The 25,714-nt window shown below is 38.7% G+C and overlaps 2 protein-coding genes across 2 annotated transcripts in view; one reads left to right on the top strand and one right to left on the bottom strand.

Moving 5' to 3' along the window:
* Positions 1 to 10,867, top strand: part of cttnbp2 (cortactin binding protein 2) — a 98,375-nt gene extending 87,508 nt beyond the window's left edge. Inside the window, exons 18-23 of the mRNA XM_083894056.1 lie at positions 1,779 to 2,002; positions 2,090 to 2,281; positions 4,344 to 4,395; positions 4,575 to 4,674; positions 4,872 to 4,982; positions 9,319 to 10,867. Of these exons, the coding sequence (XP_083750182.1) occupies positions 1,779 to 2,002; positions 2,090 to 2,281; positions 4,344 to 4,395; positions 4,575 to 4,674; positions 4,872 to 4,982; positions 9,319 to 9,711 (1,072 nt within the window). The 3' untranslated portion in view covers positions 9,712 to 10,867. The remainder of the gene's footprint in view (positions 1 to 1,778; positions 2,003 to 2,089; positions 2,282 to 4,343; positions 4,396 to 4,574; positions 4,675 to 4,871; positions 4,983 to 9,318) is intronic.
* Positions 10,868 to 15,658: 4,791 nt separating this feature from the next.
* cftr (CF transmembrane conductance regulator) overlaps positions 15,659 to 25,714 on the bottom strand; it is a gene marked incomplete at both ends in the record, with an annotated part of 29,142 nt that continues 19,086 nt past the window's right edge. The window contains 9 exons of the mRNA XM_083894112.1: positions 15,659 to 15,874; positions 16,009 to 16,114; positions 17,144 to 17,316; positions 17,450 to 17,539; positions 17,737 to 17,892; positions 19,336 to 19,566; positions 20,575 to 20,675; positions 22,427 to 22,654; positions 25,396 to 25,546. Of these exons, the coding sequence (XP_083750238.1) occupies positions 15,659 to 15,874; positions 16,009 to 16,114; positions 17,144 to 17,316; positions 17,450 to 17,539; positions 17,737 to 17,892; positions 19,336 to 19,566; positions 20,575 to 20,675; positions 22,427 to 22,654; positions 25,396 to 25,546 (1,452 nt within the window). The remainder of the gene's footprint in view (positions 15,875 to 16,008; positions 16,115 to 17,143; positions 17,317 to 17,449; positions 17,540 to 17,736; positions 17,893 to 19,335; positions 19,567 to 20,574; positions 20,676 to 22,426; positions 22,655 to 25,395; positions 25,547 to 25,714) is intronic.

Here is a 25,714-nt window from a genome sequence, read left to right as displayed (position 1 = left end):
CAGTTTAATATATCATATAGGAGACAAACACAGTGATAGTCGAGAAGTGATAGATTTACAGAAAGTGTGCAAGAATTATTTAAACACAATAAGGCATGTGCATAAGTTAAAGTAAAAGAAACATTTTGTGTATCCTCCTTTTGCAGAAATAACAGCCTCTAAACGCTTCCTATAGCTTCCAATTAGAGTCTGGATTATGGCTGAAGGTATTTTGGATCATTCTTCTTTACAAAACATCTCCAGTTCAGTCAGGTTTGATGGTTTCCGAGCATGGACAGTCCGCTTTAAATCACACCACACATTTTCAATAATATTCAGGTCTGGGGACTGAGATGACCATTCCAGAACGTTGTATTTGTTCCTCTGCATGAATGCCTTAGTAGATTTTGAGCAGAGTTTAGGTATGTGTCTTGTTGAAAGATCCAGCACCGGCACAACTTCAACTTTGTCACTGATTCCTGGACATTGTTCTCCAGAATCTTCTGATATTGAGCAGAATCCATGCGACCCTCAACTTAAACAAGATTCCCAGTCCCTGCACACACAGCCCCACAGCATGATGGAACTGCCACCAAATGTTACTGTAGGTAGCAAGTGTTTTTCTTGGAATGCTGTGTTCTTTTTCCACCATGCATAACGCCCCTTGTTTTGCCCAAATAACTCTATTTTAGTTTCATCAGTCCACAGCACCTTGTTCCAAAATGAAGCTGGCTTGTCCAAATGTGCTTTATCATACCTCAAGCGACTCTGTTTGTGGCGGGTGCAGAGAAACTGCTTTTTCTGCATTACTCTTCCATACAGCATCTCCTTGTGTAAAGTGCGCTGATGCACAGTGACACCATCTGCAGCAAGATGATGTTGTAAGTCTTTGGAGCTGGTCTGTGGGTTGACTGTGACTGTTCTCACCATCCTTACCCTCTGCTTATCTGAGATTTTTCTTGGTCTGCCACTTCGGGCCTTAACTAGAACTGTTCTCCTGTGATCTTCCAATTCCTCACAATGTTCCTCAGTTGAAACTGAAAGCTTAAATCTCTGAGATAGCTTTCTGTATCCTTCCCCTAAACCATGATGTTGAACAATCATTGTTTTCATTGTCATTTGAGAGTTGTTTTGACGCTCCCATGTTGCCACTCTTCAGAGACGATGCAAAGAGGAGAAACTATTACAATTGGCCTCCTGAAATACCCTTTCTCATGACTGGATTCACCTGTGTATGGAGGTCAAGGGTCACTGAGGTTACCAAACCAATTTTGAGTTCCAATAATTAGTGTAAAGGGATTGAAATCAATAAAATGACAAGGGTGCCTAAATGTATGCGCATGCCTAATTTTGTTGAAATAATTCTTGCACACTTTCTGTAAATCATATAAACTTTATTTCACTTCTCAAATATCACTGTGTTTTAACTGAAATTTCTTATCCAAACAACCAATGATTTATAAAAGAAAATCATGAAAAATTACAGGGGTGCCCAAACATTTGCATACCACTGTATGTGTCCTTGAGCAAGACACTTAACCCCATGTTGCAACGTGTGAATGGGTATGAAAGATGTGAAGCAGCTCATCAAGACTAGAAAACTCTACATAAATACAGACCATTACCAACTCTTCTTTTTCTGATTTTATTTAGTAGTTACGAGAAACAAAGATAGTTAGAGGAAATGTAGTGGAGTAAAAAGTTGCTAGAAATGTAAATCACAAAGAAAAAAAATACAGATTTGTGTATTTTGTACTTGAGTACAGTAAGAAAGTATTTGTACTTTGTTTGTTTTTCAGGTGGCTGGCTCGGCTGTGGAATGCCGTCGTTGTCCCCCGCGTGGAGGAAGCCATCATCTCCCGGGTCACAGCCAAGCGCCCCTCAACCACCACGAGCTCACCGTCCTCACAGTCGTCTCCCAGCCACAGTGGGCTGAGTGCCGGGCAGCAGGCTGTGGTGAAAGCCGCTCTGAGCATCCTGGTCAATAAGGCCGTTCTCCTGGGCAGCCCTCTGCCTCGACACGGTGTGTGTGTGTGTCAATGTGTGTCACAGCAGCTTGTGGTGAAAAGATGGTAATGTGGTCATTTATTTTCCCCTTCGCCCTCCGCAGAGATCGACAGGTACCTGTTAGAATTTAGGGGTGGGACTCTGCCTTTGTCGGCCATTGGCTCTTATAAAGGAAGCAGCGGTGGAGGAGGCAGGAGAGGACGTGACAGCGGCAAGTTGAGACGATCGAACACCAGCCCGCGGAAGAAGGGAAGCCCCGCCACAAACTGGAGCTGCAGCTCTTCCTTCAGAGAGGGTAAGTAAGACAGCTGCTCATTGAACAATGTTTAAAATCTGTTACAGAGTGTGTACGAAACATCTACCAAAGGTCAAGATCAATGATTCCCACAGTTGAAAGTTCAGAAATGAAGAGGACTAATTATTAATCTGCGCTGAATTTAGGGTCCTCCAAAATTTGACTAAAAAGTATTACTTTGGTATGTTGTCCACAATTTTGGACCAAAACGTCAGACCAAAATTTGGTCCAAAATTTGACAAAAACGTCATACTATACTATGTCATCCAAAATCTGATCATTTTTTTTTAATGTATTTTTTTAGCCCAAAATGTGACCAAAACGTCATACTATACTATATTGTCGACCCCATTTCGTACAAAATCGGACCATTTTTTTGAGAAAAAAATATTGTTCCAAAATTTGACAAAAATGTAAACTATGTCGTGCAAAATCTGTAAAAAAATTGGGGAAAAAATTTCAGCCCAAAATGTGACCAAAACGTCATACTATACTATGTTGTTGACCTCAATGTCATACTACACTATTTCTTCCAAAATCTGACCATTTAAAAAGAAAAAAAAATGTGGGTCCAAAATTTGACAAAAACGTCATACTATACTATGTCGTCCAAAATCTGATCGTTTTTTTTAATAATTTTTTTTAGCCCAAAATGTGACCAAAACGTCATACTATACTATGTTGTCGACTTCAATGTCATACTACACCATTTCGTCCAAAATCGGACAATTTTTTTGAAAAAAAAATATTGTTCCAAAATTTGACAAAAACGTCATACTATACTATGTCGTCCAAAATCTGATCATTTTTTTTAAATTTATTTTGTTTGCCCAAAATGTGACCAAAACGTCATACTATACTATGTTGTTGACCTCAATGTCATACTACACTATTTCTTCCAAAATCTGACCATTTAAAAAGAAAAAAAAATGTGGGTCCAAAATTTGACAAAAACGTCATACTATATACTATGTCGTCCAAAATCTGATGGTTTTTTTTAATAATTTTTTTTAGCCCAAAATGTGACCAAAACGTCATACTATACTATGTTGTCGACTTCAATGTCATACTACACCATTTCGTCCAAAATCGGACAATTTTTTTGAGAAAAAAATATTGTTCCAAAATTTGACAAAAACGTCATACTATACTATGTCGTCCAAAATCTGATCATTTTTTTAAAATGTATTTTGTTTGCCCAAAATGTGACCAAAACGTCATACTATACTATACTGTTGACCTCAATGTCATACTACACCATTTCGTCCAAAATCTGACAATTAAAAAAAAAAAAAAAATATTGGTCCAAAATTTGACAAAACAGCAAACTATACTATGTCGTCCAAAATGTGATCGGTTTTTTTTTATTTTATTTTTTTAGCCCAAAATGTGACCAAAATGTCATGCGATACTATGTCGTTGACCTCAATGTCATGCTACACTATTTCGTCCAAAATGTGACCATCTTTTTTCAAAAAATATTTTGGTCAAAGATTTGACAAAAACGTCATACTAAACTGTTGTCCAAAATTTGACCATTTTTTTGAAAAAAGTTTTTAAGTCCAAAATTTGACTAAAACGTCATACTAAACTGTTGTCCAAAATTTGACAATTTCTCTGAAAAAAAAAAAAAATGTTGGTCAAAAAAAAGTAAAAAAAAAAATTTTGGACCAAAATTTGACCATAAAGACATACTATAGCATGTCATCCAAAATTTGACCAAAAAAAGTAAAAGTAAAAAAAAATGGTGTCCAAAATATGACAAAAAAAGGCAAACAAAAATGTTTGTCCAAAATTCGACCACATCATCCTAAATATACTATGCCAAAATTCGACCAAAACATTTTTTTTTCCAAAATTTGATTAAAATGTCATACCATAGCATGTCGTCCAAAGTTTGACCTAAAAAAGTTTAAAAAAAAGTTCGTCCAAAATTCGACAAAAAAAAAAAAAAAAATGTTGTTCGAAATTTGATTTAGAAGGAAAGAAAAATCCAGTTGGTGTAAAAAAATGTTTGTGATTTGATTGAACTGACCCTTTAATGAGCTCTCTCTGTTAGCAGGATCGCTGTCCAACACTGACTTCAGCTTCATCACCAACGGCAAAGTCCAGAGGTTTGTGTTCCATGCATGTGCCTGTCGTGACTTCAATGGAGCTTCAGCAGCTGTAGAGTCTTAACATGAACAGCAGAGGGCAGAGTTGTGTCACGTTTAAATTTGACGCATCATGACGACGTGCACTGTTCTCCTGACTTTACCTGCATGTCCAGCGATGTGTTGTTTGTGTCAAACAGGGAAACTGTCGGTCTGTCCGCTTTCTCTGACGACGAGACGGATCTGATCAGAGAACTTCAGACCATGTGCTCCAGCAAGTCTGAGCCGGACATCAGCAGGGTACACACACACACACACACACACACACACACACACACACACACACACACACACACACACACACACACACACACACACACTTTGCATTCTTTGTGTGGACGTAACCCATTCCCTAGCCTCCCTTTACACTTAACCTTAAACATCACAACTAAAAGCCTAACGCTAACACCAGGTCTTTTGTGTTGCTGCTCTCACAGATGTCTCAAACTAAAGACGACATGATCCTGTTCTCCAGCTCTCCCAGTCAAGTGTCACCGGCCCACAATGCCGAGCAGGAAACTGGCGTCCAGCAGGAGCAACCACAGACGGTGAGAGAGAGAGAGAGAGAAAAAAAATACTAAAAAATTTGGAATTAAAAAGAGGATATTAAAGGAATACACCTCAAAGACTTCATCATGTTTGTCTGCAAGGACTGTTTTTATGTTGGTGATTTTTTCTGTGGTTTCTACCGATCCTGTTTATTATCTGAACCACAAAACCGGTGACTCAGGTCTTAAACATCACGTGATTGTTTTCTACAAACTTTAATCATGTGTCTCGTCTCCTCTGCTGTGACCTGACCTCACACACACACACATCATCTTCTCATCTGTCCAGTATGTGAGAACATGTCATTACTGTAGGTTTAGAAGTAGCTGGTGCTCAAGCAAAACTCAGGGTCATATTATAACTTCATTCACTCACTCACAGACAATGATCTGCTGACAGACTCTATAGTGACGGATTGTTGTATTTAAAGCTGTTGTATGGGAGATATTTGAGTTTAAATCTGTTTAAAGGGTAACTCTTAGGTCCTCATCCTACAGAAGTACAGATATGAGTTAAAGATGATTGTGCTCATGGAAGAAAACATGGCTGCCAGCCAGATTTACTGAACGCTCACCTGATGTCTATGACACAAACATAACCTAAAAATGTAGAATTTCACTTGCAGCCATTTGAATAGACAGGCTTTAGACAGAGGTTAGTGCACGCGAGCTGTTCAGGTTTAGCTTAAGGCTCTTAGCTCTCTGGTAAAGCCGCTGCTGTAACAGTCGTGATGATTTCTAAACAAAGCTCTCACTCTCTTTCCTCATGTCAGATGTTTTTGGTCCAGCATTTGACCAAAACGCCATACTATATACTATGTTCAAAATTTGACAATTTTTTTGAAATAACGTTTTGGTCCAAAATTTGACAATTCTTTTGAAATAACGTTTTGGTCCAAAATTTGACAAAAAAGTCATACCGCTGTAACAGTTGTGATGATTTCTGATCAAGCTCTCGCTCTCTTTTCTCATGTCAGATGTTTCAGGTCCAGCATTTGACAGAAACATCATGCTATACTGCCGTTCAAAATTTGACAATTAAAAAAAAAAACATTTTTGGTCCAAAATTTGACAAAAAAGTCGTACTATACTATGTCGTTCAAAATTTGAAAAAAATTTTGAACATTTTTTGGGGCTAAAAATCTGACAAAAAAGTCATACTATACTATGTCGTTCAAAATTTGACAATTTTTTGGGGAAAAAAATGTTGGTTGAAAATTTGACAAAAACGTCATACTATACTATGTTGTTCAAAATTTGGAATTTTTTTGGAAAAAACGTTTTGGTCCAAAATTGGACAAAAACGTCATACTATACTATGTCTTTCAAAATTTGAAAAATATATAAAAAAAAAAAATTTGGGTTGAAAATTTGACAAAAACGTCATACTATACTATGTTGTTCAAAATTTGAAAAAAATGTTGAAACAAAATTTTGGTTGAAAATCTGACAAAAAAGTCATACTATACTATGTCGTCCAAAATTGTACAATTTTTCAGGGAACATTTTTTTGGTCCAAAATTTGACCAGAACGTCATACTATATACTATGTTCAAAATTTGACAATTTTTTTGAAATAACGTTTTGGTCCAAAATTTGACAAAAAAAGTCATACCGCTGTAACAGTTGTGATGATTTCTGATCAAGCTCTCGCTCTCTTTTCTCATGTCAGATGTTTCAGGTCCAGCATTTGACAGAAACATCATGCTATACTGCCGTTCAAAATTTGACAATTTAAAAAAAAAACATTTTTGGTCCAAAATTTGACAAAAAAGTCGTACTATACTATGTCGTTCAAAATTTGAAAAACATGTTGAACATTTTTTGGGGCTAAAAATCTGACAAAAAAGTCATACTATACTATGTCGTTCAAAATTTGACAATTTTTTTGAAATAACGTTTTGGTCCAAAATTTGACAAAAAAGTCATACCGCTGTAACAGTTGTGATGATTTCTGATCAAGCTCTCGCTCTCTTTTCTCATGTCAGATGTTTCAGGTCCAGCATTTGACAGAAACATCATGCTATACTGCCGTTCAAAATTTGACAATTAAAAAAACAAACATTTTTGGTCCAAAATTTGACAAAAAAGTCGTACTATACTATGTCGTTCAAAATTTGAAAAAAAATTTGAACATTTTTTGGGGCTAAAAATCTGACAAAAAAGTCATACTATACTATGTCGTTCAAAATTTGACAATATTTTTTGAAAAAAAATTTTGGTTGAAAATTTGACAAAAACGTCATACTATACTATGTTGTTCAAAATTTGGAATTTTTTTGGAAAAAACGTTTTCGTCCAAAATTGGACAAAAACGTCATACTATACTATGTCTTTCAAAATTTGAAAAATATATAAAAAAAAAAAAATTTGGGTTGAAAATTTGACAAAAACGTCATACTATACTATGTTGTTCAAAATTTGAAAAAAATGTTGAAACAAAATTTTGGTTGAAAATCTGACAAAAAAGTCATACTATACTATGTCGTCCAAAATTGTACAATTTTTCAGGGAACATTTTTTTGGTCCAAAATTTGACCAAAACGTCATACTATATACTATGTTCAAAATTTGACAATTTTTTTGAAATAACGTTTTGGTCCAAAATTTGACAAAAAAAGTCATACCGCTGTAACAGTTGTGATGATTTCTGATCAAGCTCTCGCTCTCTTTTCTCATGTCAGATGTTTCAGGTCCAGCATTTGACAGAAACATCATGCTATACTGCCGTTCAAAATTTGACAATTTAAAAAAAAAACATTTTTGGTCCAAAATTTGACAAAAAAGTCGTACTATACTATGTCGTTCAAAATTTGAAAAACATGTTGAACATTTTTTGGGGCTAAAAATCTGACAAAAAAGTCATACTATACTATGTCGTTCAAAATTTGACAATTTTTTTGAAATAACGTTTTGGTCCAAAATTTGACAAAAAAGTCATACCGCTGTAACAGTTGTGATGATTTCTGATCAAGCTCTCGCTCTCTTTTCTCATGTCAGATGTTTCAGGTCCAGCATTTGACAGAAACATCATGCTATACTGCCGTTCAAAATTTGACAATTAAAAAAACAAACATTTTTGGTCCAAAATTTGACAAAAAAGTCGTACTATACTATGTCGTTCAAAATTTGAAAAAAAATTTGAACATTTTTTGGGGCTAAAAATCTGACAAAAAAGTCATACTATACTATGTCGTTCAAAATTTGACAATTTTTTTGGAAAAAAAATGTTGGTTGAAAATTTGACAAAAACGTCATACTATACTATGTTGTTCAAAATTTGGAATTTTTTTGGAAAAAACGTTTTGGTCCAAAATTGGACAAAAACGTCATACTATACTTTGTCTTTCAAAATTTGAAAAATATATAAAAAAAAAAAATTTGGGTTGAAAATTTGACAAAAACGTCATACTATACTATGTTGTTCAAAATTTGAAAAAAATGTTGAAACAAAATTTTGGTTGAAAATCTGACAAAAAAGTCATACTATACTATGTCGTCCAAAATTGTACAATTTTTCAGGGAACATTTTTTTGGTCCAAAATTTGACCAAAACGTCATACTATATACTATGTTCAAAATTTGACAATTTTTTTGAAATAACGTTTTGGTCCAAAATTTGACAAAAAAGTCATACCGCTGTAACAGTTGTGATGATTTCTGATCAAGCTCTCGCTCTCTTTTCTCATGTCAGATGTTTCAGGTCCAGCATTTGACAGAAACATCATGCTATACTGCCGTTCAAAATTTGACAATTTAAAAAAAAAACATTTTTGGTCCAAAATTTGACAAAAAAGTCGTACTTTCTTTCATGTCGTTCAAAATTTGAAAAAAATGTTGAACATTTTTTGGGGCTAAAAATCTGACAAAAAAGTCATACTATACTATGTCGTTCAAAATTTGACAATTTTTTGGGAAAAAAAATGTTGGTTGAAAATTTGACAAAAACGTCATACTATACTATGTTGTTCAAAATTTGAAAATTTTTTTGAAAAAACTTTTTGGTCCAAAATTGGACAAAAACGTCATACTATACTATGTCGTTCAAAATTTGAAAAAAATATTGAAAAAAAAAATTTGGGTTGAAAATTTGACAAAAACGTCATACTATACTATGTCGTTCAAAATTTGAAAAAAAAAATTTGGGTTGAAAATTTGACAAAAACGTCATACTATACTATGTCGTATTCAATTTGACAACTTTTCTGGAAAAAAATGTTTGGTCCAAAATTTGACAAAAACATTGTACTATACTATACTGTCGTTCTGGTAAAGCCACTGCTGTGACAGTCGTGATGATTTCTGATCAAGCTCTCTCTTCATTTCCTCATGTCAGACTCTTGTCCGTCAGTCCAGCCTCAGCTCTGGCCAGGCAGACGTCCAGAGCGGCAACAGGCGCGCGGGCCCTCGTGCCAAATCACAGCTGCCCGTCCCGAGCAGCAGGGGACAGACGTCCCGAGCGACCACAGCTGCTACCAGCACCAGCAGCAGCAATAATAACATCAGCAGCAGCAGCAGCAGCAGCCCGGTCCGAACCCAGACGCCTCCAACCCGCAGCAGAACCAACAACAGCAGCAGCAGCAGAATAAAGCAAGTTCCACACAACAGCGGCAGCAGCAGCAGCAGCAGCAGCAACAACAACTACTACCGCAACAACATCAACGACAACAACCGATCACACGAGGACATCTGGATCCTCCACAGAGACCTGCATGAAAACAGCAAGTAGACACATCCTCCTCTTCCTGTGAACCTCCCGCCATGATGTAAAGACTAGGTACCTGACGACCTTTGACCTTTTGAGTATTTGTACATGTTAGCCGTACTTGTTACACTGTACTACAGTTGTGTACTTGGGGACCATAGTTTTATTCTATTACAGTATTTGAAGTATTTGATCGTGGAGGGGGGGTAAAAAAAAAAAGAAAAAGAAAGATGGTTAAAAAGGTAGAGGGAGAAAAACTTAAAAACAGACTGAAGGAAAAGCAGCAGGTTGTTTTATTGTTGCCTTATTCCTGTGTATCAACCTGCAGATTATCATCATCAGACTGTGTTCAACAAACAAACAAAAAAGAAGAGTATTTGACTGGTGGGAAACAGTCGCAGGACAGTATTGTTGTGTACTTAAAGTAAAATACTGTGTTTCTCCTCCGGTTTAAGGTCTTTGAAGATGAAGTGAAAATACGACAGATGAAAGAAACAGGGCAGGTTTTTTCTTTCTTATTTTTGTTTATTTTTGAATATTTCTTTCTTTTCGTTGTTTTTGCGATGAAGTATTTTGAGGTATTCAAGTGTTTTCTCTTTAACTAGTTGCAAGGTTGGTTTAAATACTGTTCAAAATTAATCAGGGTTTTACTAAATATATTTGTAAATAAGAATTAGTACGTCTAAATGCTCTATAGATTGGTGTACGTGGTCTGACGCTTGTACAGTGACGATAAAAAAAACAAACAACAACCTTCAAGTAAGAAAGAAGAACAAAAAAATAAAAAATAAAGGAACATGTAAATAGTGTTTGTAAAATGAGTTTGGTTCTGAATCCTTCACTTGTTTCAGAGTGAGGGAAATGTGGCAATAAGTACTAGAAGTGTATAAACACAGGATGTCCTCTGTCAACTGTAAGCCATAATAAATATTTTAAATGCCCATCATCTTTTTTCCTGACTCACGTTCAATTAAACTCCAGCTGAGCCCCGACGGTGAAATTCACTCCATTTTTGCCTTCCATTATCACTGTGCTCTTCGTTGTTTTTAGTATATATTATAATTTTTTTTAACAAGTTTCATTTTTCGTGAACACTGTTTATATATATATAATAAAAATATACATATCTATACATAATGTACAGGAGAGATTTTAGTCGGCCTATGATTTCGATCTGTACGACAGCTGTTTGAGGTTTAAAGATTTTGTCTTTCAAGCACAAACATTAAAATGGCACTGTTGAAAATCCACTTCGGACTTACTCTGTTCTTAAGTATTTTTTTGTAATTAAACAACCTTTTTTTTATTCAAGATGACATCTGATATGATATTATATAAATGTCTGAAAGACAGGTGCCAGGAGCTGTTCATTTGAGGGACAGCTCAGGTTTAAGATTTGGGAGATAAAGTAAGAAGACGGGTTAAGGATGTTGAAGATGGAGCTGCTGATGTAGGACAGGAGGACACGAGGAAGAACCACAGTGATGGAGGACATGAGGACAGTTGGTGAAAGAGAAGAGGACACACAGATGATCCAATGTGGCGACCCCTAAAGAGAGAAGCCGAAAGAAGAAGATGATATCCATCCAAAGCTCAATTCTAGCTGCAGTCAGGTTTTTAGTGAAAACATGCAACTTTTGGCTGTTTAAAGCTGTACTACGCAACTTTTAAATACAAATGAATCAATGTCAAATGAGTTCACAAAATGCTCATCGCGAACATCAGCCCCACATGCATGACTGTGTTTTTCAGTACAACAGTGTTTGGAAAAATACAAAACGTGTCAAAGTTAACACACTTTAGTATGTTGTCCAAAATTACGGTGGCCCAGAGGTGTCAGTTGTTGTGGCTTTTGTATTTGTGTTGTCACTTTTGTATTTGTGTTGTGTCGTTTGTATTTGCGTTGTGGCGTTTGTGTTGTGGCTTTTGTATTTGTGTTGTGGCGTTTGTGTTGTGGCTTTTGTATTTGTGTTGTGGCTTTTGTATATGTGTTGTGGCTTTTGTATTTGTGTTGTGGCTTTTGTATTTGTGTTGTGGTGTTTGTGTTGTGGCTTTTGTGTTTGTGTTGTGTCATTTGTATTTGCGTTGTGGCGTTTGTGTTGTGGCTTTTGTATTTGTGCTGTGGCTTTTGTGTTGTGGCTTTTGTATTTGCGTTGTGGCTTTTGTATTTGCGTTGTGGTTTTGTATTTGCGTTGTGGCTTTTGTATTTGCATTGTGGCTTTTGTGTTTGTGTTGTGGCTTTTGTATTTGTGTTGTGGTGTTTGTATTTGTGTTGTGGCGTTTGTATTTGTGTTGTGCCGTTTGTATTTGTGTTGTGGAGTTTGTATTTGTTTTGTGGCTTTTGTTATTGTGTTGTGGCTTTTGTATTTGTGTTGTGGTGTTTGTATTTCGCCTGACACCTCTGGGCCACCGTAAAAATTTGACAGAAAAGCCACACTTAAGTATGTCGTCCATAATTTGACAAAAAAGTCACACTTTAGTACGTCTTCAAATTTTGACAAAAAAGTAAAAAAAAAAAATGTTGTCCACATTTTGACAAAAAAGTAAAAAATAAATTTTTCTTTGAGAGAAAACATGCAAACTTTGGCTGTTTTAAGCTGTACTACACAACTTTTAAATACAAATGAATCAATGTCAAATGAGTTCACAAAATGCTCATCGAGCAAATCAGCCCCACATGACTCTCTTGTTCTGTATTTCTCAGTGCAACAGTGTTTGGATCGTGTCGCCCGGTGACATTCCTGTACCGCACACAGGAAGTGATTCAGCAACATTGTGCTCATAAAACGAGAAGCCAGCAAACAGATTGGAGCCCACAAAGACGAGCCGATGAAAAGCTTCAAAAATGTATTCTACTGCTAAAAAAAAAATCACGCCCCTGCTCTGCTGTTGTATACACACAAATGCTCCCTCGGTCAGGTCTCATTAGTATTACTTGACAGAGGACCTCTGCAAACAACATGTTACATCACTTCTGTTTACAAATAGAAACAGAGGCAGAATATCAACATCAATAATCACCAAAAGTTACAGTTTTAAAGTTAAAGACTACACTAATAAACATGAACTTAAACCATGATCCACACAAAAAAGACAACAATCACAGTCCAACTCTCAAAATTTGTAGTTTTACTGGAAATATAGTTGATTGAACAAATACATTTATACATTTTATGGACATTTGTGTCCTGTTTTCTTTTTTTCTTTATTTTCTTCCTATGAGTAACAAACAGCTTTGTTCTTCATTTACACTGTAAAAAAAAATCTCTTAACTGTCACAGTTCACATATCAAGGCAAAGTCTGTGGTACCTTAGTTCTCTGCTTCACTGCTACACAAAAGAAAAAAAACTTAGAACACTGTCTTCCCTCAACCAAAGCAGAAAATGATGGAGTCAAAAATGTCCAGTTTCAGAGGGAAACAACAGATATGTGACAAACTGTTGATTTAAATCCTTTTCAGATTTAGTTTTAATGAATTACAGGCTTCTCCCTCTGATTCGATGGCAGAAAGAAGCTGCTTTTGTAATAATTCTACATCTACGCTGGACTCTACGGACACAAACATTCAATTATTAGACTGCTGAAAGCTGACGAGTACCTCGACGTGTCTCTAAAGTGCATACACATAGAAAAATAAGGGTTTCAATCATTCGTTTTTGTTTTTATCTGACGGCAGCGAAGGTTCTGCTCCCACATTCAGACGCTGTAAGAGTCTCGCTTCAAACCTCGTCATCTTGTAGAATGTTTGATTTTTGCGCACATTTAATTCAATTAAGACTATTATTTAACACTGTCACCGTCGAGCTCAACGTCCTGTTGTCAGGAGTGAATTAATCAGGATCTGAACCTGTTTTGAAGCCTCCAGAATCGTGATTTGATCGACGATGTGTTGACGTTCAGAGGCGTCACGCGCAACCTGGCTCCTATTGGACGATACCAGCTGTCAATCACACGAGCGTCCACTCAGGTGCAGTATTTTATCGTCTGGTTTCCTCTAAATAATTCACAAAATTGACTTCATGTTTTACTGAAAAAGAGCAGAGATTAGCGACTCCACTGCAACCAGTGGAGTCGCCCCCTGGTGGCTCTTCAATAAACTACCGCATTGACACCCGTGGTAGAACCAGAAGACTATGTCCACTTTTTTTAAATACAGTGATAAATTAAATTATGCTTCATTTAACGACATTGACGACAGATTAAATTACTGTCATCTAATAATTTGGTCTTCAAGACGATTCAACTGAGGCAAAACTTTGTTTTTTCTTACAAAATAAGAAAATCTGTGAGATTTGCTCCTGACAGATTTTTTTACAGGCTGTGAGAATCAGAGACTTACTCTTAATTCACACCAGATGCCAGATTTTAGTGATACTGTAGCCGCTTAATCCACAACAACGCTGACCTTTGGAGTGATGTCACCGTTTGCAGTGTGACTGACCACAGCGATCCAAAAGTCTGTGGAAGAGAAACTGGCTCCAAAAAAGGCTCCACAGGCAGTGCAAGAATTTTGAGGGTGAAATTCAAATCTCAGGAAGTTGACATTATTATCATAATCATATAGTATTGTCAGACCAGCTTACATCCATTCTTTCTTAAATAATTATTGTCTTTATAATGCACTTTTACTGGCAAATAACACTCATCTCTCGTGAATTTAAAGTCTATTTTAATTTTAATGTCATTTTAAAGCACTTTGTGTTGCCCTGTGTATAAACACACAGTCTTTCTGGCACCTGAAGGCCACCGTAGTTCCCTGACTGAGGGTTGAGCAGAGAACTTGCACTCTGCAGTCTCACCAGTAGATGTCACTAATTCACACATACACACTGGTGCCTTTAATGTGATATTGGTGTGATTTGAGTGGTATCTGTGAGTGGAAGCTCATCATTAGCTGGTTAAGTGTCAACACGGTTTTAAACGGAGCAGAGAAGTCACTTTTTTTTTCTTTTTTTCTTTTGTTTACTTGGAGTCGTCTGCATCAGTACTTCCTGTCGCAAGTGGAAGCTGATTGGATTACATGCTTGTTAACGTCGTTTTGTTCTTCCTTCACATATTACTTCAGACATCAGGGCTTTTTAAACAGCGGCTGCTGCCGAGTATGAGGGCTTCAGAAAAATGTTTTCTTATAAAGTAATCTCTTGTTTTAAACCACTGAAAATGTCTATATTGATATATAAAACAGTACAAATGTTTGGCCAAAGAGAGAACATGTGAAGAACATTTGAAGTGAGCTCTTGTTCATAAGGCACACATTTGAATCGTGTCATCACAGTGGCACTTTACTGGACAATAAGAAAATTACTTTTGAATATGGAGATAGTGTTATGGTAACACCGTCTTATTTCTAATGCAATTTCAAGCTTAATATCTTGTTATGAAGATCAAAATTGGTTAAAAATGAATCCTCCCTCCTGTCACGCACACTTTTCTATCATTATGACCAAAATACATTTCTATTGAAATAAGATGGTATCACCATAATAATACTTCCCTATAACTGTATTATTAGTATTATTATTATTACTATACTGTAAAGTGTTTACCTTCAACAAAACGAGAGAATTCTGTCAACATGAATGTAATTCCACACACAGCTGATTCATGTTCACACACACAGCTGTTAGCCTGCACTCACTTTAAAAAAATATTACATGCTATTTGTGTTCAAAAGTGATGTCAATAAATTAGCCTGCTAGAGTTTTAAAAGTGTCTATGTAGCGCAGTGCGTTGCATGTGTGTGAGCACACTTGTACACGCTCTATTAGTCTTTGTTCTGTCCGCTGTCCGTCAGAGTGACAACAGTCGACAAACAGGGATTTTTCGACACATTTAATTGTGATGAATTGTTGAAAATGAATTCATGCGTTTGTTTTCCTACTCTCTGTGTTCCCACTGAATCAAGCCAGTCTATGTCTGCGCACGTGTGTGTGTGTGTGTGTGTGTGTGTGTTATTTTGAGTCTGGCCGGTTAGAGACGCGTGTCCTGGACTTCGTCCTCGGCCTCCTCCGGCAGGGACGAGATCTTGGTGGCCTGTGGAGGCGCCCTCTTGCTGGAGTTGAGGCGGTGGAGGTTTGGGAAGAGGTGGAGCCTGTCGGTGGGACTCATGGCCTGCTTCAGGTGACTGGTCTCGTTCAGAAGTTTGTGGATGGAGTCGTAGGTTTTCATGGAGCTGTTCTCGATCATCTGGACAGAGCAGAGGAGGGGTTATGTTATGTTATGTGGTCATCTGAGGGTCACTTTATTTTGACTTCAATGATCTTCAGGATTGAACCGAACCGAGCAAACAATTATCGAAACGATTCAAATCTGACACTCACCAGGAACGACTGACACTCGAGCAGCGGCTCCACTTTGTGTTCTGAGAGGATGACGGTGCAGTCGGAGAACGACTGCTTCAGCGTCTTCCTCAGGACCTTTAATGTTCTACAAACACACACACACACACGTTGTCACTTTGTCCCTTTGCCAATGCTAACACATTAGTTTGGCCTTCTGTTTCAGTTAGTGCCAACATGAAAGAGCAGGCAGCGCTGGCTTCAGGTTACACTTGATTGCTCATTATAGGCTTCATTTACCATCATGGCCTCCTCTCCTGCACATATGTCACACAAACACACACACACACACACACACACACACACACACACACACACACACACACACACACACACACACACACACACACACACACACACACACACACACACTCACATACAGGAGAGAGTTACTGTAAGCACAAATTGTCACCATATGCAGCAACAGGATCACAGCACATGCTTGATTTGGACGATTGATACTGTTCACTTCACAAACACAGAGGAAACACACAAATACACACAAATCCTGGATCACTTTCAGGTGTTTAATGTGATAGATCGGGTTTTTTAACTGTGGTTATATGAGGTCAGTGCTGACTGTACTGTGTCTTTTATCCACAACAAAAAGGTCCACATCATCAAAGTCTACATCTATTTAAGTCGACACTACCTCAAGAACCAATTCACCACGTCATTGTGTTGTAAGACGACCTTTTCTGAAAGGAAACTTAGCATTGTTACCCTCTCAGTCTTGCGCACCAAAGTCCATAGAGAAAATCAGCAGTTTTAGCTCACCAGGACACAGGAGCGGCTAATCTTCTGTAGCTGTGTTTGGTAAGTTTGTGTCACTTTAGTAAATCTGAACACAGGACTTTGAACACTTCCGTCACAAAATAACACGTTTAAACTTCTAATGGCAGCAGCAATGGTTTAATAACTCCTGTGTGCTGTGACGTAAAATTGCTGGTTTTCTCTATGGACTTTGGTATGGGAGAATGAGCATGTGCTATACTAAGCTATACTCAGTGATAATTGTATTCAAATTTTAAAATAGGAGGTCACAAATAAGCCTGTTTTATTTCCTGATGTTTTAAAAAATAAAATAAAACGCTTGTACTTTGTCATTAATACTTACATGGGGTCGAGGTAGGCGGACGGTTCGTCCAGCAGCAGGATCCGAGCTTTGCTGAGGATGGAGCGTGCGAGACACAGCAGCTGTTTGTGTCCGTTGCTCAACACGCTGCCTCCGTCCACCAGCTGAAAGTCCAGTTTGTCTGGAAACTGTTCGATCACCGACTTGAGACCCACCTGAGGACACGGACAGGAGGTCAGGCTCATCGGGCTTCACGTTTCAAATGTAATCAGATAGTAATTTTGCTGTAGTTCCAGACACAAAACTGAACAGAAAAGACATTTAGAACCAGATAAAATAGATGCTCACCTCGTCCACCACCCTCCACAGCTCCTCATCGCTGTAACGACTATGTGGGTCCAGGTTCATGCGGAAAGTTCCGCTCAAAATGAAAACTTTCTGTTCAGTAAAGTTGAGAGAAAACATTCACATCTCATGACCTGCAGAGATATTTTCACGTGTATGTATTTGAAGAGCGTAAAGTGGGAAATCACAATTATTCAAAAAGAATTTCAGAAAAAACCCCCAGACATATTTGCAGAAATATCTGTCCATTTTCTACTTTATGTAAAGCAGCCTGACAGTAGGAGCTGTACCTGGGGCACGACACCAAAGGCCTTCCTCCATGTGTGCAGGGACACCGAGGACCACGAGACACCGTCAATGGAGATCTCTCCTTCAGTGGAGGCGAGACGCAGCAGCGCGGAGAACAGAGAGCTCTTCCCTGAACCTGTTCGACCCAGCAGACCCACCTGCACACACAACAAAAATATTTTATTTGTATCATGTGGTCTTCTCCCCTTTCTGCTTCAGCCTTATGGCAACAATTATCCTCCTGGTGAGGAGGCCATAGAGCAGCTAATGAGATGAGGCTGGACGAGTAATAGACAGGAGTCACTATGCTGAACTCATTCAGTACATCTATGAACAGGTTAGATTTGGTGGATATTTGGATAATAATCCACTTTTAAAGATGTATATAATGTTGTTTGCACCTTGAATATAAAATACTTCATTTCCTGCATAAAAGTGGAGCTGTAGAGGATAGAACTTAAAAATAAATAAATAAATGTCTGTTACATTCAAGCCATTTCCACATGGGTTCATAAAAAGATTTTTCTCCGTCTCCTCAGTCTGCCAGTGTTTTGAATCTCACCCATGTCGACATTCCTGTGCTGTGTGCTGCACACAGGAAATTACTCAGTTTAAAGGCCACATTATACTTCTCCGACTGCGTAATGCGTTATCCGACTGCATAACCACGGAGACCACTCAAGCCTTCATACTTCTGCGTCGTGGTGCCGGATACGCGCTGCAAATTCCCGCCCGATCAGTAGGGGTCGCTGCACAAGGTTGCTGTGCTTCTGGCTACAGTGAGCAATGGCGTCCGAGAGAGAAAGACTGTTGTTGTTGAAACAGTGGCCGTTTCTCACTTTTCTGTGTCACAGAACGCAGTTTTAAGATAATTTGAGGCAAGAAATTAACCATTTAGGATCTAAACATGTGCTGTGTGTATCAATATATAACGTATTTATAGTTTGGCAGCGACATTGTCGGCAGTAATCAGCTCTGCCTCTGTGGACGCTCGCAGCGCACCGTGAGCCGGCACAGAGCAGCTTCGCTCGGCCTGTCCTGAGGACCAATCGCAGCTCTTGCCGTCTCCGTTGTCCCTTGACGGAGTGACGGACACTTAAAAAATATTTCGTGCAGTCGGAGATGACGCAGAGGCTCTTTGACAGGCTCTAAAAAATTAAACAACAGGACATTTGTTGCAACATATCGACTTCAAATACACAGTATGATGCAGTGTTAATGAAAAGTATTTTTCAGAACTGCTTCAAACACATAAACTCATACTGTATTTCACCTTCCTACTATCACCTTGCAATGACCCTTTAATTGCCGGATCCCTCTTGGGACAAAAAAGTGCTTTGATGTATGAAAATCCAATAACGTGGCGTTAACATGCATCACTCTGCCAAACTTCATTAAACCCCCCCCCTCCACACACACACACACACACACACACACACACACACACACACACACACACACACACACACACACACACACACACACACACACACACACACACACACACACACACACACACACACACACACACACACACACACACACACACACACACACACACACACACACACACACACACACACTCATCACCCAGCCCTTACACTCTGCCCCCCATCCACAGAGAAGGAGATGTTGCCCAGGACAGCGCGTCCAGCCTCGGTGTATTTGACGGTGAGGTCGTGGACGTCCATCTGTCCCCGGTTGGGCCAGTAGTCGTGAGCGTGAGGGTTGTCGATGACGAGGTCGGGGCCTCCTTTACCGCTGGATTTGGGCGGCCGTGGCTCTTCTGACGGCAGGTCGATGAATTTGAAGACGCGTTCAACTGAACGCATCTGAGTGGAGGAGAGAGAGAGCGAGAGAGAGATAACTGTGTTTAACAAGTGTAAAGTTGACTCTGTTACACATCATTAAGAATTTTCCATTTCACCAAACAACCCAGCAGTTTTAACTGTGTCACAAGCTGGCTACAACTGAACTGTAGATCACAACTACTCATGGGGTTAAAGGATACACTTACCACCACTTACTGTCACATTTAGTGATGTTTTATGTATGTATTTGTGTATCATTTTCTTGACTTTAAAATTAACAGAAATAATACTATTCTCCAAGTTTTTACAGTGGTCTGGATTAATTATGTGGTCACTGATAAACAGGAAAAACCCAGTCTGACCCAGTTATAAGTGGTTGACATGTTTCTGGGGACCTGTTTCTTTGACTACTGATTATTTTGTAGCTACTTCTTCCAACAAAGATAAAGTATCTTTTTATTCAGATCACTTTTCAGTCACTAAAAAACAGCATCGAATGTCCTGCACTGTGATAAGCTCTGACAACTCCACTAACAAACACTTTCTGGAAAACAACCGCTGATGGATAGAACCAGGTTTCAAAGAGCCCAACACAGTCTCTGTCCTGCTGAGGTTACTGTAAGTGCAGTTCACCCTTTTCTTCCTCTTATTTTCACCCTCTATAGTTATGCGTACATGTGCTTAGTGTCAGCCATCCAACCTCCACAACTCAGGTCTTGAACTGCGTGTGAACTTCGTTGCATAGTTAGTATAATGAATGGTGTAAATGGAGTGGTGTGGGAATTGTTGGGGAGGTTGAAAAGGCAGATGCACAGAAACATTGTGGACTAGGAGCGTAGATCCTGTTGCAGGCACAGGTGTTAAAAACAAACCCATACAAGTTCGGCAAAACCCTCTCCTAAAGTGTTTGTAACGCTTGATACACTCTTGACTGGTCATTGGCTGTGTGGTATTTTAATGCATGTCAGGTCTTACTACCCTGATGTGAGCATCTGTGATAGTGTGTGTGAATGTTTGCAGGAACCATACCAGTCCATCCACAGTGATGCTGGTGATGACAGCCCATTGGAAAGTCCCCAGGATGAGCATGGCCAGGGCCACGATGATGCCAATCTCACCTGGTTTGTCCTCTGCAGAGTGAACACAAGCACATTGTGAATCAATGGTTCAGTCCAAAAAACATGTTTCCCTTGATGTCAGAGCAGCACTCGGGTGCTGCAGCTCTACTACTGGCTCTATTGGAAACTAATGAGCTGTGAAATGACCCTTTAATCTGCTTTCAACATAAACACAGGCTATGACGCAACACTGCGAGTGTGTGTGTTCATGTATGTGTACTTGTGCTTCCCCATTCATTTAACTAAACAAACACATGCTTCCTTTTTGTACATGACATTTTATCCGGTGACATTCCCGACAGTTTTGATGATTCTTTTTCGCAGACAAACTGTGCTGTTGTGATCCTGATATCTGACTCGACACACTGTAACACACAGATAAGGCTGAGGCTTCTTTACTCGACAGGCTCGGTGGAAATAACGGAGGTGTTTACTAACTAACTTAGAAGAATTTCAATATGTCCCTACTCAGGTTTCTGTGCAACTCTACTCCATTCGTGAGCACTATTATTTATTCTTTCATCCAGGAATGTGACGAATGGTCTGTCCGATGTTCACACGACGGTGTTTAAAACGGAGCGATAGGATTTTGTTTTGCTCAGTCAGTGTCAGTGATGCAAGTCAGCAGCCATTTTGTTTTAAGTTCCTACCTTGCAATAATCCCCAATAACCTGATGCCTTTGGGGTTTCAGTGTTTTAAAGTTATTACTAGTAAAAGGTTGTGCTCCATTAAGTCTAGGAATCAGTACCCAGATGATCAGCTGACGTCATACCACCATGATACTGCCTCAGCTTGCATGTATTCCAGGATAAAATGCAATCTCACACACCACATCCACTACAGCTGGTGTGCAACAAGTGTATATACTATGTGCCGACGTGAAAGGAACCTACTTTCCTAACCAGCAGGTGGCAGTAGTCTATGTATTTATTTTTTAAAAAAGAAAAGAAAAGAGGAAACCAGAAGTTGTTTTTTTGCATTTTTAGCACAGATGCGCTAAAGATTCAAATTAAATGCACAACTTATTAAAGAAAAAGTACACAGTTCCTTATCTTGTTTCTTCTTGGTGTAGAGTCATTTGTTTTCTTTGTCATTTCTGGATCTCTTCTCGTCTTTTGATTGGCTGAAGCTAAACAGCCACACACTGATCTGACAGATGGACGCCCACGTTGACTGAACATACCGAAATGTCTGGAAAGCCAATGGCAGGGCTTCTGATGAAGCTGACCATCAGTGCCAAAGGTTTTTCAGGCCGCACACCGATTTGGGCAATTGACAATAATCAACTCTTTGACTGTAAGGGCAGTGTGGGCTACTGTAGACTTTGAAGGAGAAGGTAGAAATGATAGAAAGTGCTGTTTCTGCTCTTGATAACTGTTCATGCAGTCTTCTTAGAGAACAAATCACTGATGTCTTTCAAAAAATATAAGGATAAATTCTACAAAACATACATTTTCCTTACAGTCCTTCAGAAGCCCTACAGATTATACTTCCCCTTTCACATGATACTGAATGAATAATTTTATTTCGGTTACAATATAAAATACTTAAATTATGTGCAATTAATCGGCAAATATTACCACAGACTTACAGTCAACATTTTCTCACAACAAAATTATAAAGAAACTATGTAACCGAAAAAGGAATAGGCTGAAGCCGAGGCTTATTTTTGCCTATCCTGTACATTTTTGCCTATCCTATACTGGAATTTAGCCTTTGTCCAAACCTCCATACGTGTAGCCTCAGTCATGCCACTACTCACGGTTTGTTCCCACTGCAATGAAAGCAGCCGCGCTGAAAAACAGGACGAAGATCATGTCACAGCGGAACAGGAACCACCGCAGCGTCGCCAGGTAGTGGAACCAGGTTGCCGTGTGAGTGTTCAACGCCTTGTGGAAGAGCATTTCAAAGTAGGTCTGGCGCCCAAACGCCCGAATGGTCCACAAGCCCTTCAGCGAGATGATGAGGTGGGAAAAGATGGGGCTACGAGCTGTAGGAGGAGGAGGAGGAGGAGAGAGGGGTCATCTTTAGAGACAGTGACGTTTAAATAGGCTTTAAATTTCGCTCACAGCAAAGCTAATACTGTTTTCATTGGCCCAACCAAAATAAAGCACTGAAGTGAAGAAAGAACAAGTGAACAAAAGGGGCTCATTAGAGCTAATGAGACAAAAAGAACAGAAGTAAAAGAGGAATTGTGTTTTGCTGCTTGGACAGACATTGTGCGTCAGAGAGAAGAGGGAAATTAGACAAAACTATTTTGAGTGTTTTTGCCAAATTAATGGTAAGACTAAGATTTCCAGGGTACAGAGATGACTTTCACTGACAGCAAATCTTCATTTACATGAACTCACTGGGTACCTTTGAAAGCAAAGAGCAAAGTAACCACAGGTAGCAGCCAACCTACACTATTATACTCTTTGATTGGAGTTGATGAACGCTGAAAATCAACAGTAGTTTCACATAAACAATGTGATTAGTTGAGAAAAAATATCAATGAGCAGAGCCAGATGTTTTCCACCAAATATACCCTGACCACAAATGAGTTTAAATAAGACAGAGAAATACTGTTTTAGTTTTAAAGAGGCAAAAAGGAATTACATTACACTAAAAATTACCCATAGATCTAAGTATTTTTACTCTTTTGTTTTATGATAATCCTGGTATTTACTATTGATAATATATTGACATTTTACCTGTATTACAATGCATAATTAACTAATCATGAAATCTAATTTGGTGAGTTAATGAATGAATGAGCAAATAGATAAAACAATATATAAAGTAAATAAAACAGTTCTTTAATGTATTTCTCACAAAATAAGAAAAGGAATAATGTAAAAAATCTACTGACAGAAAAAACAGCTGGATTATAATCTTAATCAAATTTAAAGTAACAGGCCAGGCTAATCTAATGGTGGGTCTAAATTTTAATGTTGATACCCATCACCTTCTAACTTTTAGAATCCTACATTTGACCTTGTGTAGAGACACATTTCTATGTTTTTATCATTACAGAACTTTCGAGTGATACAAACACAACATTCTAATAAAATACTTGAGTGACCAGTACACATAATTTCCACTGTGTTATGCCCAACATGCCGCTCGTGACACCAGAGGGAGCGACACCAGGATGGGGTCGGAGGAAATCCCAGCACGGCTCATTTCTCTGACCCCATCGTGTTCTCTGCTGCTCCGGAAAAACCTCGCCATCAACACCCAAACACACGCTTTCAGTGGCAGAACTGAGAGCGGAGCAGGGAAGTCCATAAAAACACAGAGTGGCACAGTCAGCAGCGGTGGACTGACCCATTTTTCTTCTTTATACGCAAACGTGCTCTGCTCTGTGGGCAGTATTTCTGTCGTGAAACAATGATACTAAATTGAATTTCTAATTATGATTAAATTAATTCAGAAACACATTTTGTGATTGTAACTACACTCAAGTAGGTGCATCAGTTCCACGTTTATACGTTTAAATATATTGTTTAACATCAGTCTCCAAACAGGGTGGACAAAGAAAGAGAAGAAGTGGCGAAAGGAAGAGGAGATGAATGCTTTTTAAAGATTTCTTTAAGAACCACAGACACACCTGACCACAGTTAATGCATGAAACAGCATACTTTTAAAGGTTGACGAGCAGTTTTGGCCGACACGAGTCCCACGACTGTGCCCTAATATGACCCCAGACGCAGCCGTGAATCAGTTCTCACCATCTGACCATCATCCTGATTCTTCTTACTGTTAAGATTAACTTCCTCTTCACCAACACCAGAAGACAGATTTATTGCTGTGAAAATATTGTGTCTCATGTGTAAAAATTGTAAGAAATGTCTTCATGCATTTCACAAAACTTTGCAAACTAGAGATAATTATTGAAGTCCATGCAGCCTCACTACCATAAAAACGCTGTCATGTTTTTGTTCTTCAGCATGATCTTTGACTCCACCAGCGCTGCCTGCTGACAGTTAGGACTTCACCGTTGGCGTACATGTCCACCCTCTCACCCTCGCTTCCTCTGTTCGCCCTATTAGTTTTATAGCCATTGTGTTTTCACTTGTACTTTTCCTGCATTGCAGCATCTTCTGCTGATACTTTCCCTTTATGCTCATGATGTTGTGAAATGGCAAAGGAGGAATATCCTCACTGATGCCAAACTGTAGATACAGTAGTGATAGAGGGCTTAGATTTTTGCCTTTATAGACAAAACATTCTGTAAATGTAACCGGAATTGGATTTATTTTTTAAATACATTTAATATAGGAAAAAAAAGGACCTTATATTAATAAATTGTTGTTGGTCAGTCTCCACTTCTCATTCAATGCTATAGCGCACATTAGGGGTGGGTCAAAATATCGATTTGGTGATATCTTTGTCCTGTGCAATATGATAATTCATATGCCATGGCAAATATCTATATTTTAATCAACAAATTTAGGTGCTCTAAAGTAAACAGTCCCTGCCAGTTTCACTAGCGCTTGCTGCTCAAATGAATGAAGGAAACTTGGGTTACCTGGCCAAAGAAGAGGGAGTTTACAGATGGATAATGGTGAGAAAGCTACAAGAGATGCTCAGTCCACATTCAATAATCATATTGATTATTACAGAATTGTGATATTATTGGTATCATGGACCATGTATCACGTATCCTCTAGCGAAGTACCCTGTGATTCCCACCCCTTATGGACATCAGTAATCACACATCTGAACAAAACATGGCCACACACTGACCTTCAGCCTCCAGCAGTTTGAGTTGCTGTCCAGTTCGAAGGAAGTACTTCCTGAGGACTACAAACAAAGCAGCCAATGGGATGGCAGCGATGAAGATGTACGGCCGCATGATGGACACAGTGAAGATGGCGCCTATAACAATCAATGTCAGCTGGTGTGAGAGGAAGACAAAATTATGAGATGTTGAGTTAGAGGCCGAGAGGCATAGATTTTATATATAAATAAATGCAACCCTGTCACACAGCATAGCCGTGTTTAGATCTTGCGTCGCCAAATGTGTTTTATGTCAAGACAGAAGGCAACAGCCAGATGGCGCTAG

Source organism: Microchirus variegatus (assembly GCF_963457635.1).
Source record: "Microchirus variegatus genome assembly, chromosome: 8".
In the NCBI taxonomy this organism is placed as follows: Eukaryota; Metazoa; Chordata; class Actinopteri; order Pleuronectiformes; family Soleidae; genus Microchirus; species Microchirus variegatus.
Note: the sequence above shows the minus strand (reverse complement) of the source record. Positions and strands in the feature narration are given on the sequence as shown.